At 36.7% G+C, this 17,321-nt stretch overlaps 2 protein-coding genes across 2 annotated transcripts; one reads left to right on the forward strand and one right to left on the reverse strand.

Annotated features, from left to right (window-relative positions):
* Window positions 1-2,272: 2,272 nt before the first annotated feature.
* LOC102428496 (olfactory receptor 51A7-like) lies at window positions 2,273-3,208 on the reverse strand. Its single transcript, XM_006094531.1, has one exon. The coding sequence runs from the start codon at window positions 3,206-3,208 to the stop codon at window positions 2,273-2,275; it is 936 nt and encodes a 311-aa protein (XP_006094593.1).
* A 13,079-nt stretch (window positions 3,209-16,287) lies between these two features.
* LOC102428807 (olfactory receptor 51A7) lies at window positions 16,288-17,321 on the forward strand. Its single transcript, XM_006094532.1, has one exon. The coding sequence runs from the start codon at window positions 16,317-16,319 to the stop codon at window positions 17,253-17,255; it is 939 nt and encodes a 312-aa protein (XP_006094594.1). The 5' UTR covers window positions 16,288-16,316; the 3' UTR covers window positions 17,256-17,321.

A 17,321-nucleotide genomic window follows, 5' to 3' on the forward strand; every position in this document is an offset into this window, starting at 1 on the left:
TCAAATGTATATCTCATTTATTTAAAAATTATTTTTGTATTTAATTATTAATTTATTTTAGTTTATTTTTGTGTGGATAAAAGATCAGACACAAACATGGTTTTTAAAATAGGTTGTAATTTTTTTTCTACCAGTATTATTTGAATAATCAATTTATTTTCAACGTTGTTTGATATTCCTTAAATATATGTTATTTCATATTATACATAGTACATCGTGGTGTGTTTGATCTATTTCTTTGTTTTTCCTATTGATTTGTTGAGCAAACTACTCACAATTTTATATTGTTTAATAAATGTTACTATCATATAAAATTTATTATAGTTTTTATCTTTTTAAATTTTATATTCTCCAGTTTACTCTTGTAAATCTAGTTTTAGAATTATTTTAGTAAGTTCTCAATAAAATGTTATTGGAAGCTTGGTTGAAAAATGCATTAAACCTATATTATAATTGAAGAAAACAAATAAACTTTAGCCTCTTCACTCTTCTGATCCAGAAATAACATCTATTGCCATCTTCAGATGTGAACTGTTTCTGGCTTGTAAAGATTTGAACTTCTGAGTTGAGGACAAATACTAGAAGGAAGATTAGTATTCCTCTATATTTCTTTCATGACAACCTGTTTGCTCTTTTTGTGTGTGTGTGTGTGTGTGTGTGTGTGTGTGTGTGTGTGCGTAAATAGGACATGAACTGTTTTTCAGGGCAGCTCTTTTGACTTAAAGTCTATTAATTACTTCCTACTAATTTTGGCAATAGTTTTCTATCATTCCAAATGTTCTGCATGCTTATAATTTATCATCATATTCTGAATTGTCAAAGGCTTTTTGTTGTTTTTACTATGTTTTTTCCCAAACAAGTTGGAAAATGGGTCATTGATATACACTGTACAAGTACTGGAGACATGCCAACACACTTGATGTGTACAGTTCTTTTGAAAAAACAGAGTGCAAGTAAGAGAGACAGACATGTGAACTACCAATTAGAGCACAATTGGAAACAATCTGGGAGGAGGTGCAAAAGATTGTCCCTTCCTTTCCGGATTAGGCTATGGGTTCTAGACAGGGTCAGTTATTGAACAATAAAAACTCAGTTGAACTCACCTGGAGACACAAATGTATAAGAATATTTATTAATCAGAGAACGTCTTCAAAATAATTTTTAAATGGAAATAATATTATTTGTGAGTTCACCTTAGACAGTAAAACATTGAAATTTATTACCAGTTGTTTTCTCCTAATTCACAATACAAATATTTAAGGGTTGATTGACTTATTCTAAAGTTTATGTTTTATACCTTTGTCTGCTCTGAACTACTTACAAATAACATATGAATAAGAAACAGATAAACTTTATAGAAAATCATTGGAGATAGCCATTCATCTTCAGTTTGCTATTTATCTTTTTATAATAGAGCCATATATTAATGAATACAGTTTCATATTATCATATTTTCCCCTATTTTGAAATTATTTCTAGCTTGTTTAGTGTAATTGAAAATATCATAATTCAAAATAACAAGTACCTGAACAAGCATGAGAGCCATTATTTTAGAACATATATCTTAGAGTGGTTAATCAATAACATCAATGCTTTAACATTTTCTGTACTGTTAGCTTTCCTATTTGTCTCCAGTAGTGAAGTAGTCCATCTGTGCCCCTTTTAGTAACTATACCTTTTTGGAAATCTGTTGTATACAGAAAAAAAGATGGTCTGTTGTAAAGAGGGAGTTTATTTGTCATAATTCAAATGGGAACCACCGGTGATATGCCAACATTTGATTATTAAGGAAAGAGCAAAGAAAGAAAATCTTAAACCAACTCATACTTGATAACAAACTTCTTTTATGTAAATGGGAGATCAAGAATTTGCATTAAATTGACTTCAGACTCCTCAACAAATACAACATATCTGAAGACTGCCTGAGAGAAAATCAGTAACTGTTTTGGGTAACATCCTTTAACTTCTAGCTCCTTTCATATTCATTCTCTATAAAGGTGTACAATCTTTACTTCCAAGTATGTTTATCCTTATGCTGTAAACATTGTATCCATATCAGTGTGCTAATTCATGATTTTAATGATATTGCAGATATACCTGTCAATGCCCAGATCAATCCCAAGTTCACAGATCTCAGTGTCCAGTCCATGTATTGTGCTGATTGCAAGAATGATTAAGAAACATAAAAATAAATCATCCATAATACTTTTTTAGAAAGGTATTATTTTAGTCCCTGATCCTGGCTGACCCTGCCTCATTTTTCCCCATACCTTTATTTTATACCAAATTTCCCTAGAATCTTCTCACGAATTTGCCGTGTTTTTACACAGTATACAATGGGGTTCATCAGAGGAGGCACTAGCAAGAAGATATCAGCAGTGAGGATCGTGGCACTTTGGGACTTGTGTTTGCCAAAGCGGTGCATAAAGGCCAAAGCAGTGATGGGCACGTAGAAGATGAGCACAGCACAGATGTGGGAGACGCAGGTGTTGAGGGCTTTGAGCCGTTCCTTATGGGATCCAATTCCCATCACGGTCTTCAGGATGAAGACGTATGACACAGCAATGAACACACTGTCTAACATCATACAGAGGGCAACAAAAAAACCATAGAAAAAGTCAATTGTGTTGTCAGAGCAGGCCAGGTTCATGACATCCTGATGGAGACAATAGGAGTGAGAGAGCAGGTGTTTCTTACAATATGTCAAGCTTTTGAGAGCGAAAGGAAAGGGGAGCACCAAGAGCAGGCTTTTTAGGAAAAACACCAGGCACAGCTTAGCAACTCTGGCATTGGTGAGGATAGAGCTGTATCTCAGAGGGTTGCGTATGGCCAGAAAGCGGTCAAAAGACATAACCAGGAGCACTGAGGACTCCATATCCATGAATCCATGGATAAGGAATTCTTGAGCAAAGCAGGCATCTGGGGAAATTCCGGTAGCATTGAAAGCAAAGGTCCTCAGCATAGTGGGGAGGGATGAGAGGGACAGACCCAGGTCAGAGATAGCCAACATGGAGAGGAAATAGTACATGGGTGCATGGAGCGAGGGTTCTGTCCTGATCACAAAGAGGATGCCACAGTTGCCGAGGATGGCCACCAGGTACATGAGGCAGATGGGAATAGAGATCCATACATGAGCATGCTCCAGTCCTGGGATTCCAATCAGAAAGAAGGTGGGGATCTCAGTGTTAGAGGAATTGATAATGTGCATGATAAATCAGTTGGAAAATATTTCCAGAGCTGAAAGGACACTTTCAACATGAATCTATTATGCTCATCTCACCTCCTTTCAGCACTTTTGTCTGAGACATAAACAAAAAAATACAATTTTGAGACATTTCTCATATTAAAGAATAAGAATGAGATATTTCTTCTAAACAGACAATTGATAATAGAGACAGATAATGTTAATTGACAAAGACAACCAGAAATATAAGTAGTGTTTTGATCAATCACACTTCTCCACAACGTCCTCAGAAAAAAAATACCCACATAAAAATAAATTCTCCCTTTACTATTACGCTTTCCCCCTCCCTATCCCCAATCCAATGAAAAAGTTGTACAAGGTAATTCTTTTTGCTTGGTTCAGAGTGAGACTAGAATTTTTAAAAAAAAGCCCTAGCTGGTTTGGCTCAGTGGATAGAGCTTCGGCCTGCAGACTGAAGGGTTCCAGGTTTGAGTCCTATCAAGGGCACATGTCTGGGTTGTGGGCTTGATCTCCAGTGGGGGGCATGCAAGAGGCGTCCAATCAATGATTCTCTCTCATCATTGATGTTTCTATCTCTCTCTCCCGCTTCCTTCCTTTCTGAAATCAATAAAAAAAAATACAAACAAAACATACTGTAAAAGCAATTTAAAAAAAAGCCAACTGCAGGAATTAGATTTTAAGAGAGCCAATAATAAATGGTTTTTCCAATTTCTAGAGGTTTTTGCTCCAAACAATTTTCAGGCCAAGCCCGGAGCTTCCAAAGGTGATTTTACTCACAATTTCTCCACAGGAAGCAGCACCAAGAAAGGACAGAAAGTAGGCCATGTGAGCTTCACTGTTAACCCTCTCCTTAAGTACAGTGAAAAATCCCATGTTTTTGTAAGCAGACAGAATGTTCTTAAAAATGACTATCAATAGCAGTAGTGCTGTCTATCCTTGAGGATGGGAGGAGAGAAGGGGTTCTTGAACTCTGTCTACAGTCTAACACAGACTATCATCATGTGGTTTAGTCACCTGGACTGTTGGTGATGAGGGAGATTGGTATTCTCTGAATCATTTTTCTTTTTTTTAAAAAAATATTTTATTGATTTTTTACAGAGAGGAAGAGAGAGGGATAGAGAGTTAGAAACATCGATGAGAGAGAAACATCCATCAGCTGCCTCTTGCACACCTCCTACTGGGGATGTGCTCGCAACCAAGGTACATGCCCTTGGCCGGAATCAAACCTGGGACCTTTCAGTCTGCAGGCTGACGCTCTACCCACTGAGCCAAACCGGTTAGGGCAATCATTTTTCTTTTGACACCATAAAATAAATAGATGTTCTACAACTATAGAACTTTTTCGTGGACAACTGAGTTAACTACGTACCTTTGGGAGGTTTCTCTTTGTGGAATTAAGTTCATCATGAACAATATGGTTCTAAGATACATAAAGCATACCAGTTTCTACCGCTTTTGGCTAGAGAAAGTGGGGGTTTAATTGAGAGGCTCAGCTTTGTCAGATGACTGTTGACAACAGTATTAGAAATTAGAAACCCAGCTTTTCAGCTAGTTCATACTCTAGAATGAGACATTAATGAGTAGTCATTAAGGATCAATGTTCTTCTAGGAGCCTGAACTGCCTTCCCAAAAGGATAAAGCAGTGGTTAAGTCATGATCTGGGAATTGGCCACCCTCTCACCTCTATACTCCCCAGCATGAAAGTATGAAGAGGTCTTTTAAAAGTGTTACAAGTTCTTTAGCAACTCTAATCAGGCCAGCTCAGGAGTTGCTTGCTCCTTGAAGTCTTCATCCTGATCATACCAAGCAGAATTTATGTACTTCTACAATAACTCTTATCTCTTTTACTCAATGCATCTGAAATTGTCCTTTGGCTTGTTGTTTACTTCTCTGTCTTCCACAGTAGCCAGTAAGTTCATTAAGATCCATTTGTGTCTTAATGTTAATGATCTTGATTAGGGGGTGAGGGGACATCCCACACAACATTAAGCAATTGTCAGAACACCACCAGGAGTTGTAAATTGCATGGTGGTATTCTGGTAATTGCTTGGTGCTGTGTGGAAAGTCCCCTCCCCACTAATACATGTTGGAATTGGGTCTCAGAATAGAAATCAATTCAGTTTAATAAAATCCAATTAATAGTGATTGAATGTGTTCTATTTGTCAGGAAATGTGCTCAGTGTTGCTAATATCAATAGCTAAGATTTAGAAACAGCCTAAGTTCCCATCAGCAAATGAGTGTATGAAAAATATTATGTTACATTTACACAATGGAATACTACGCAGTAATAAAAAAGGAAGAGCTCTTACCATTTGCAACAGCATGGATGGACCAGGAAAGTATTATGCTGAGTGAAATAAGCCAGTCAGAGAAAGATAAGTATCACATGATCTCACATATGTGGACTCTAATGAACCAAATAAACTGAGACATAGAAACATGAACAGACTGTTGAACCTCAGAAGGAAGGCAGGGGAGGGTAGGGGGGAAGAAATCTACCAATGAACTTGTATGCATATATGCATAACCAGTAGACACAGACAATAGGGTGGTGAGGGCCTGGCAGGGAAGGAGGAATGGGAGCAAGGATAATGCGGGGAAAAGGAGGACCTATGTAATACTTTCAACAATGAAGATTTTTTAAAAAAGAGAATACCACCAGGGTGACATAAAATTATTCACCTCAATTCTGATACTATCTAATTTGAAATAGCATCATATTATACAGATTAAGGGCTCAGTCCTACAACATAAGCCCCTTCCCTAATGTCAGCTGCCAATCAAAAGTCCAGGTTATCAATTGTGTTTCTGATCAATTAGCTACAGATTGTAGGGTTCCACCACCCCCTCCTTGGACTTAATATGCAAATCACAAATCTGGGTTGTTATCTGTACTTATGGCCAACTGGCTATCTTAGTAAATGAGAAGTTCCCAAGACCCCCAACATGGGTTTGATTTATTTGCTAGAATGGCTCACAGAACAAAGGAAGCCCAATTGACACACTAGAGTATTAGTGTGTTATGAAAGGATAGGTGCCGTAGACCAATTCCAGCATGTTATAATTTTAAGAGTTTCATCAAAAGGTTGATGAGACTTGGGGACTCAACAGGGTTGAGTCACACATGTAGTCACCAGCTGGGAATGGCTGAAGGCATTTCCCCAAACCTGAATAGGAAACTGATTGTGGCTGCCAGACAGTTAAAGGACATCTTAATCTACATGTTATTGCCTCCTACTGGCCAAACACCTGAACAGCCGTAGGCTATTCCCCAAACTGACAATGCTTCTGTACCCTTTGAAACCTTACCGTTGAAGTGTATTATCTCCACCTTGCCTTAGGACAAATTGTGTTAATAAAAGCAAGGGTCCTAGACAAGGAGGGAGTCTTCAGTTCCTTTAGCTGAAGGTCCTCTGACCCCCAATGCCTTTCAAAATTATATCTTGTCTCCGGACTCTTTATTAGTCTCTGGATTTCTATGTCATCTGCGCACAGCCCCTTTTCCAGATTCCTGAACCCTTCTTGATGCTGGGACATGAACCCCAGCAGATATAACTTAGGAAAAGCCAGATGCAAGAGCTGCATAGGGCACTGTCTGAGGAAAGCACCCAGAGGTTCTATGCATTCCTGAGCATGCCATTCTCCTCTGCATCTCCGTGTGTTCATCTTCATGTGTTTAGCAACCTGAAAGTTCTCCAAACCCTGTCCTTTTAGGCATAATTGATGATTCATTAGCCATTGTCAATTGATTCAATCAACTGCCCTTTCCTCTCCCTGGAGGTCAGAGGTCAGGAGTGGGACTGAAAGTTCCAACCTTTTAGTCCTATGGTTGGTTCTCCTGGCAACCAGCCTCCAGTCTCAGATGAGGTCCAAAAGTCACCTCATTAACATGATAAAAGACATCTTTATTGCTCCCATCACTTAGGAAATTCTTAGGAACAGGGATGAAAATCAAATGCATATTTCTTATTATAAATCACAATATCCAAATGACAAATTTCTTTAACACACAAAGCATTTTATGCCCCTTAAATATCCCTCTGCTAAGGTTAATCTTTTCAGCATGGATTTAACCCTCTGCCTCTGGGAGGATCGGAAGTGCTGCTTGTTTCTTGTCTCTCTCTTCCCGGTTGCCTGGGCCTTTTTCTCAACTTCATTCTCCATGCCATTGTCATAGTTATTTTTAATGCCTCTCTTTCTCCACCCCCTTCCCCCCAGCCTGTTTGCAAAACTTATCTATATAATATATGGATTAGATATACTTTTATTTAAAAGTTTAATTATCAACATAAAAGCGGCAAAAATCTCATACATGGAAAAGTTTTTATTATGCATCTAGTCTCTCATTTCTTTGATATTTTCTTTTTCTTTTACATTTATATTACAATCTATATATTATTTTAAAAATTTATATTTATAATTGAATTATTACATATGTTCCTCCCACTTCGCTCCCATCAATCCCCTGATAAGGACTAATAGAATATGACCTCCAGAAACCTCTAGTGTGCTACAACCACATTTCTCTGTGCTGTTCCTCAAACATTGCAATAGGCTTTCCCTCTCAGGACTGTAATTGCTGTTTCCTTGGCTCTAACTGCTCTTTCTCAAAAGTCACATCCTAAGAGAGAACTTCCCTGACCACCCTAGCTGCCTCAGTCATATGCTATTCCATTGTTATTTATTTTAAGTAGTTCTTATCTAGTTTTTACCATAAGAAGGCAAATTCCATTGCAGAACTAACTTTGCTTTGTCCCCCTCTGGTATGAGGACTTACTAGTATAAAAACTTTAATATCATACCTCCAGACCCAAATTTGGATTTTTTGCAGCTTGAGCTCTGAAGCTGCTTGCAAGGCATGACTGCTCTTTTGGGCTCCAGAACTACCCACAGAGCCAGCAGCCCCACTGTGTTGATTATACTGTTTGATAAATTGTACTCCTTGCATTGTTGATAAATCATGCTCCTTGTGCCATTATTGTGTGATCAAAGATAGCTTTATTGTTCTACAGGCCTGGGCTGAAACTAGGACTTGATAAATGTTTAATCATATATCACCCATTGTTCTCACTTCACAACCTCACTTGCTCAATCACTGAGTCAGCCAAGTATTGAAAGTTCAGTTGCCTTCACCAATCAAAAAACAAACAATGTAAGTTTATGGCCTTGTTTCCCCTAGCAACCCATATCTTTGATCATCACCTCCTTGCAACTTTTGCCTTTATGAGCCCTGCCCAAATGCCTCCATTCTGGAATATATTCTCAGTTCATACTGAAGGCTGCATTTCTGGGTTTATAAATTATTGCCTGAATAAACTTCCTTTAAAGTTTTAAATTTTTGTTTATAAGCATACATATAGTAAACTCTCAATAATATTTATTAGATAAAATAAATAACTGAATATCTTTATTAAAACACTATCAATGTATTTATAGATGTAACAAAACATTTTCTATATTTTACTTTTTAATATATTTTTATTGATTTCAGAGAGGAAGGGAGAGGGAGAGAGAGATAGAAACATCAATGATGAGAGAGAATCATTGAACCACTGCCTCCTGCATGCCCCCTACTGGGGATTGAGCCTGAAACCTGGGCATGTGCCGGGACAGGGAACCAAACCGTAACCTCATGATTCATAGGTCGATGCTCAACCACTGAGCCACACAAGCTGGACTATTTTTTGTCCAATTTAGAATATTATAAGGTTAGCATTAGTTTAAAATTTTTCTTTATAAAATATTAAAATAATTCAATACAAGTACAATAAATAAATACATAAAATTAAAAATACATTTATCAGGATGACTCATTAGCCTTTGCATATGTCATTATGTAATTAGTAAATACATAAATAAATAAATTACTTCCAAGATAGATAGATAGATAGATAGGATACTTCATCTTATTCCCAGATTCGTAGTTTTGGAGAAGAGAGGAAGAAAATTAGAGTGGATTGAAATAGGAAATAGGGAAACAAGGGGTGAATATTAACCTTTATTGCATTGTGCTGGATGTTTTATATTTGTTATTTTATTTAATCACTACATGGTACTATTATTCCTGTTTTCCAAATTTGAAAATGAAGCACAGAGAGATTAACTAATTTATTGAAAAAAAACCCCACATATTATTATGAACAGACATGTTTTGAACTGATGTCATTGATTTTAAGCTTTTTAATTATAGCATGCTTTCTATCTTGTGTTATTTAATATGTTTAAAAATGGAATAAATCCCACGGAGATTGCATTATAATGGAGGGCATATAAATAACTAGTGATTTAATAAGTAATATAAATATGAAGGTAGCCTGGAGCCTTGAACTGTATTACATGCCAGTTCCAGTGCTTACCTCTAGAGCTATTTTAATTAACACCAGTCATTTCAATTTCATTTCTGAGAAAACGTCATCAAAGGGGAGATAAATGGCCCATAGAAATTGTTGGTAAGCAGAATCCAGCAAGTAGCATGAGCTGTGAAACAGTAAAAGCAAAGGGGCATAATCAATACCTGTTCAGCCAGATCCAGAGGTGAGGAAGATAAGAGATGGCTCTTAACAAGGTGGGGGCGAGGGAGAGGTAGATATTTTTAAAAGTAGGGAAAAGGAGAACATTGGCAGTGATTACTGTGTGCAAACATTGTGTTAGACAATTTTAGCAGTCAGATAGTTCCGTTTTCAAAATGTTTGCTCTACTTTTTATGTGAACTTGAAAACAGACATTTATCTGTGAGGCCTTATAGCCTTACTGATGCACAGGAAGTAGTAAAATAGCAGAATTGTTTTGAGGATAAGAGATATAGTTGGTAAATCCTTGATCAATCAGAAATATAATAAACATCTTACTAGCAATAGTGATGGTTAAAAAAGACCCAATGCATTTCTCAAGAATGGTGTCTTATGTAGAAAAATTACTCAGATATTTCTTAAGTAAATTGATTGTCTTGAAAAAAGTCCCAAATTTTTATTACTAATAAGAATTAAAATTCAGGGATACTTTCTCAGATGAATGATACCTTAAACTCTTTCTATACATCATTTTATTTAATTCTCAAAGCAACCCTATGAAGCAAGTACTATTATTATCTCTGCTCTATAAGTTAGGAAAGAAAGCAACAACTGGTAAGAGATAGAACTGGATTCAAACCTGGTTGTGTCTTACTCTCCCACCGAATGCCACTCTACCATATACAGCTCCTGTATTACTTCCTTTCTAACTGCATGTGACTCCTTTGGCATAACTAAGTTGCTCCCTTGTTTCTAGTCCAAAGTTCTAATAACTTGAGATCATAATGTCATATTACTTGTCCTCACTTTCCAGACTACAGCCCTCTCCTCTGATTTTAGTCTAGTGGATCAGATGGTTATCCATGGTCTGACTTCTAACCCTGGGATGTCTGACTTCCAGTCCTTTGGTTAGGCAGAGAAAATGCAGCCTTACGTCAGACTAGTTTTCCTATTTCTCTATCTCACTTAGAGTTCTGACTCTATCTAGCATTTTGTCTAACTGTGCATGAATAAATGGGTACTTTTTAGGATGAACCATAGATGGGTGAAGGGAATAGTGAAAATGGGTGGCCAAAAGGAGACTTAGTGCATTTCAAATGTTCGTAGTTTCTTCCCCAAATTTAAGTTAAACTCTCCTCTTCTCAGGCAAACATAGCTCAAAGAAAAAGTTCCCTCCATTCCTTCATGCAATTAAACATAAAAAAAGTAAGTCCCTCTTATATAAAAACTATGGAGCTCTCAAGCAGTCAGCCTTATTCAGAGTCCTCTCTAAGTCCTGGTTCTTAGGGTACTCATGTTTCACACACACTTCAGGAGATAGGCACATTATAAGACAGTATTATGTTAGGACTCTGCTGAACTTACCATTTCACCACGGAGGGAAACAGAAATGACTGTAGGCTAGAGGCTGCTCAGCTTCTGTGCCCAAGGCCTTTATTTATAGGTCCCAGACTCCTGGAGCTGTCTTCTGAGCTTTGCACTCGTGGGACACCAATTCCTCCAGCTCTGAGGCCCTCTCTAAAGAAGTTATTTCCCTAAGGAATATCCAAGAAATTCCCAGCAGAGGGCCTGGTTTAGGACCATGGTTTTAACTCAGATTGTAGAGTCCTGAACAGATCAAGGAGAACCTGCCCTGCCCCAGAGATTAGGGAAAGCAGCTGAGCCTACCAAGAAATAATTTCATTCCAAATAAATTGACATTTTAGATTAGGTTCACCATCTTTGTTTCTTTTTATTCCCTTATAATCAATGACAATTTTTCCCCTTTATTATTAAAATATAACTTATAGTATGATGCAGAAATCTGAAGTGACCAGCTCAAATGATTTTTACTTACATATGTAACCAAGTAGCATTCAAAGGAGGGAAGTGTTAAAATCTCCAAATCTGATTATGAATTTGTCTTTTTCTTTTTAGTTCTGTTACTTGTTCTTTGTGTTTTTTGAAACTTTCCTATTACACGTAAAGCATTAAGGTTGCTATGAGTTCTTTTGTCTTTGCAAAATCTCTCCTTTTTTCTTTGGTAACATGGCTTGCTTTAAATTTCATATGCTTTGATAATAATATGGCTACATTCACCATATATGTTGGTATGTAAGGCATATCTTCTGCACACATGACATATCTTTTTACTTTTAACCTGTGTCATTATAGTTCATGTGCAACTTTTATAATCAGCATGCCTTTTAATTCAGTGTGACAAATGCTGTATTATAATTGAGGTCTTTAATCAAGTATATTTAATATAATTATAAATACATTTATTTTATGTCCATCATTGTTTTGTTTCTTCATTGTCCCATCTGTTTTATCTTCTTTGTTATAGCTTTGCTCATTTCTTTTGAATCTCAAGCACTTTGCAATGCAGTGTATAAGCAGAGCCTACCCATTGAGACTCTAACTTAAAGGGAAGCAGATATTGGCAGTTGGAAGTCTGGCTGTCTTATAATAAACTGTTAAGTCACAAGAAGACAGGATGGCCAGCAAAAATATCCTCTAGAATGGCCCATTCTGGTTTTTAAGAAGTCATTTTGGTTCAGACACTCTCATATCTCATGGAGAATGTTTAATCTCATTTTTCAGATGATAATTGATTGTCTTATCCAGACATGAAACCCAGCAATGAGTAGGCTTATCCCTGGTCAATGTTGTGAATTTCTGATCCCTTCTTAGTCCCAGAGGTGTGCATTTTGTATAGCCTGGCTATAACTTTTTAAATTATACTTTTGAATTTTATCAAATATCATTGTTTATTATTAATGTATGATCTAACTGCATTATTCAGACAAAACTTTAATTTAAGTAAGATATATATATATATTGATTTTAGAGAGAGAGAGGAAGAGATAGAAACATCAATGATGAGAGAAAATCATTAATTGGCTGCCTCATGCACACCCCACACTGGGGATGGAGCCTGCAACCAGGGCATATGGTCTGATTGGGAATTGAACCATGACTTCCTGGTTCATAGGTTGATGCTCAACCACTGAGCCATGCCACTGAGACACACACACACACACACACACACACACACACTTAAATTATCATCGAAATATTATATCACTTCATAACCTTCAGTAACTATTATTTAATTTAGATATTGAACCACAATATAGGACTTGTATAATTATAAAGATACAATGAAACCCTGAAGATAGCATTTAAATAGCTTCTAGTGTATGCAATATACAGTATAGAAGGCATGTAATTTTGGGATACCTGGTTGGAAATCCAGCACTAAGTGGCAGGGCATGTCTATTTCAATGCTTTTTCAATGGCATTTGCCAAACATTCAAAGGAATAAATGGAATAATTAGCCATTCTGTAGTTTGTAAGATGCTTGTATGAATATTTGATACTTGTGTACTATGATTTCCATTTTGTGGCTAATTAAACTGAGGTGAAATAAAGTGGTCTGACCTCAAACTGAAACTAAAATATTTTGCTCTTTTAACTATATTACATAATCTCTATGAATGCTACATGTCAAGCTTTCTTGATCAATATGATTTCTACCTCTCACTTGAGTAGTTTTCCCATTGCTTTGCATTACACCGCATCTCTAGCTCCAGCTGGGGATCCTGGATACCAAAGAGTTAACACATTCAGCCCAACACTTTCTCTGTAAACTCATTCAGAGATCCCAGGGAGCAGGCTGATTTCTATTTCTCCCGAGGGTCTATAACCCTGAGGGAAAGAGGAAGAGGTACATCTTTATAAGGTGGAAGTCAAAGTTGAGACATATTGAGCATATTGACATATTGAGACATATTGAGCATCCAGTTTTGGTAAGTGCTAGTAGCTGAAAATCCCTTTGAAAACTTAAACCTATGCCTTTGTCAGTTTACTTCTGAAGAAATGACTATGGGGAGGAAGAGAAAGTGGCATGTGTGTGTGTGTGTGTGTGTGTGTGTGTGTGTGTAAGTGGAGATAGGATTGCATGGCCTGAAGGTTAAAAAGGATTTTATTAACTCTGATAGCAGTAGAGTCCCATTTACTTGATAGTATAACAAATAAAAGTAAGTCTTATTGTCAATTTAAAGAAGAAAAAATCCCTCTTAAGGCAATCTAGGACTTGATGTGGGAATGATTTTTTACGGAATTTTTGTTGAAATAATTAATTAGCACTGCTATTGACTGATTGTCTTAATTATGTTAAATCATTTATAATAGTATATAAAATTACTGTTTTAGATAGATACTGTTTTCTACAGTATTTAACAGAAGAGCAAATATCTGCTTGGAGGCCTAAGCAGCTTATCCAAATTCAGTGCCAAGCTGAAATTTATACCTAGATGTTTTTGCATCAGACTTGAGGGCTGATTTCTTTAACTTAAGGAATGGAAATTCTAAGAGATCTGGGTGATGTTAGATCTGATGACTAACCTCCTTGGAATACTCTCTCCTTTGTTACCCACTCCATCCACTCTCCTAGATTTTCTCCCATGTTGATGGATTGGGAAAGATGCTCTGAACAATCTTGCTTCTCCTCACAATTCTAACTGAAATTTAAATTTTGTGTTTCGTACATTTTCCTGGGTGATATCATCTACTTTCATGAATTCAGATACCAACTTCATGTCAATATTTCTGACCTGACAGCTCTGTAGGGTTATTTCTCCTGAAGTTCAGACTCCATGTCCAAAAGCACACTTTGTGTAATGTCAAGTTTATCACTGAAAATGTTGGTGAGTAGAGTGAGCATAAATATCCTGTGGGTACTATCACAGAAGAAAGGGAGAAGGCACTAAGAGATGACTCTACATGTCTTACACTTTTTAAAAAATATATTTTATTGATTTTTTTTTTTTTACAGAGAGGAAGGGAGAGGGATAGAGAGTTAGAAACATCGATGAGGGAGAAACATCCATCAGCTGCCTCCTGCATGCCCCCTACTGGGGATGTGCCCGCAACCAAGGTACATGCCTTTGACCGGAATCGAACCTGGGACCCTTGAGTCCTCAGGCTGACGCTCTATCCACTGAGCCAAACTGGTTAGGGCCTTACACTTTTTTTCACTCACATTCATTCTTTGCATGTTTGCTGAGAAATTATGTTGATGACAGATATATGAATATAAATAAAATCTTATCTATGCTTTGCAGTATTTGGCAGTCAGTATATATGGCGGTGGTGGGGTTGTGTTGGGTAGAGATACATAAAAACAATACATTATAAAACAGTGTAGAAACTACCATAATAAATATGCATGACAGACATATTCCCTGGAAGAACCAAGTCAATATCCATCTGCCAAAAATGAAAATAAAATAAAGTAAAAATTAAGTGTTTGTGAAAATGAGAACTTTTCTTATGATTCCTGGGAAAGAAGGGTTAGAATAAAATTTGTTAAATAGGCATTCTGACAGCTTATATACAAAATGATTTTCATGGTACTTGAAAATCTGCTACCATCCAAAATACACCTTCTCTGGGCTTGGCATTTGATTTGCTGACATGATAAGAGATAAAAAGTCATGACAAACTCCATTTGCAGATGCAGTTCCATTTACAAGCTAAAAAAAAACACCCAGATCTGTGTAGACAGTACCCCTAAAATATCAAATATCAGTCAAGGTCTGCTTGTTATGTATTACATTTTTCTTGTTTATTCTCTAAAGAATTATAAAATACAATTTCAATTCACAATAAAATCAGGGTTTAATTTAATATGTAGGTGTATTGAAAAATTTTACATTATAAAGATAAATGGAGTTATTTGAATTTCTTTCACTTAGAATTTCTTTTCCTAATTTGCTCAGAGATAAAATATAATTTGCTCAAGAGAGCTAAGATTCACAAGCTCATGATATTATTGTATGGCTTCAACACTTTCCCTTGAGATAATAAAATGATAACCTGTAGTGTGGCTCATAGGTGCTTGAGCTAGGAACTATCCATTTCATGAAGGAGCACAAACATGAAGACAATAAGGATACATAACTCCCAAAGGTGTATCTGTGCTCCTTTTCTCCCACTTCTTTTGAAAAAAATTGTATAATCAATATTAATATTTTTATGTTTGTGCTTTATTGAGCCTAGATTGGTGTTTATACTCATATATAGAATATAGATAATAAATACCTACCTCATAATTGTAAAACTTAGTGTATACATGTACTTTCTAGCATTTAATACTTATTTACCATAGTGTAGGTGTTTTCAAGGATCTCTGATTATTTCCTTAGACTATTATTTTTAAACTTTCTCCCGAGAAGTTAGGGATTTTGTCATGAAACCAAAAGAGAACTACTGAAGATCATGTGGGAAAAGAGAGGGAAAGATTCTAAGTGCCTGTCACTGACTTAATCAAAGTAGCTCTGTTTTGAAATGATTTTCACATTTGGATAAAATATTGGAAAACTACCACCTTAAGATAAATTGTTGTAAGTGAAATTCCCATGTTAGAGAACATAAACATGTTTATGAACTTTTAAGAAATGTTGAAAATTGCATTTTATAAATAGAATGGAAAAATATGTCTCTAAATACAGTACATAAATGAGCTACTTATCCCTACCACACTAAGTTTTATCTAAAAGTGTGACTTTTTGTTTATGTGATTTCAGATCTGGATAAAGTGCTCATATTTCCACTCATGTCTATTTTCAATAACTCTGAAGTCCAGCTTTTTCTTTTGATTGGAATCCCAGGACTGGAACATGCCCACATCTGGATCTCCATCCCCATTTGCCTCATGTACCTGGTTGCCATCATGGGCAACAGTACCATTCTCTTTGTCATAAAGACAGAGCCCTCACTTCATGAGCCCATGTATTATTTTCTTGCCATGTTGGCCATCTCTGACCTGGGCCTGTCATTTTCCTCCCTTCCTACCATGCTGAGAATTTTCTTATTTAATGCCATGGAAATTTCACACAATGCCTGCTTTGCTCAAGAATTCTTCATCCATGGATTTACTGTCATGGAATCTTCAGTGCTTCTGGTCATGTCTTTGGATCGTTTTCTTGCCATTCACAATCCCCTGAGATATGTTTCTCTCCTCACTAACAATAGAGTTGCTAAAATGGGACTGATTTTAGCCATCAGGAGCCTTCTCTTAGTTCTTCCATTCCCCTTCACTCTAAGGAGACTAAAATATTGTCAGAAGAATCTCCTTTCTCACTCTTACTGTCTGCATCCAGATACCATGAAGCTGGCCTGCTCTGACAACAAGATCAATGTGATCTATGGCTTCTTTGTTGCTCTCTGTACTATGCTGGACTTAGCATTAATTGTTCTGTCTTACATAATGATCTTAAAAACTGTACTCAGCATTGCATCTCTGGCAGAGAGACTCAAGGCCCTCAATACCTGTGTCTCCCACATCTGTGCTGTGCTCATTTTCTATGTACCCATCATCACCCTGGCTGCCATGCACCGCTTTGCCCAACACAAAAGCCCCCTCATTGTAATCCTTATTGCAGATATATTCTTGTTGCTGCCACCCCTAATGAACCCCATAGTTTATTGTGTAAAGACTCGACAAATCCGGGAGAAGGTCTTGGGGAAGTTGTTGACCACATGTAGGAGATAAGAACTTGACTATTGAGGTAATAAATTATCAAATAGTAAGTATTTATGGGCACCTACTATGCGTTCA

The sequence above is a fragment of the Myotis lucifugus genome, unplaced genomic scaffold (assembly GCF_000147115.1).
Source record: "Myotis lucifugus unplaced genomic scaffold, Myoluc2.0 scaffold_138, whole genome shotgun sequence".
In the NCBI taxonomy this organism is placed as follows: Eukaryota; Metazoa; Chordata; class Mammalia; order Chiroptera; family Vespertilionidae; genus Myotis; species Myotis lucifugus.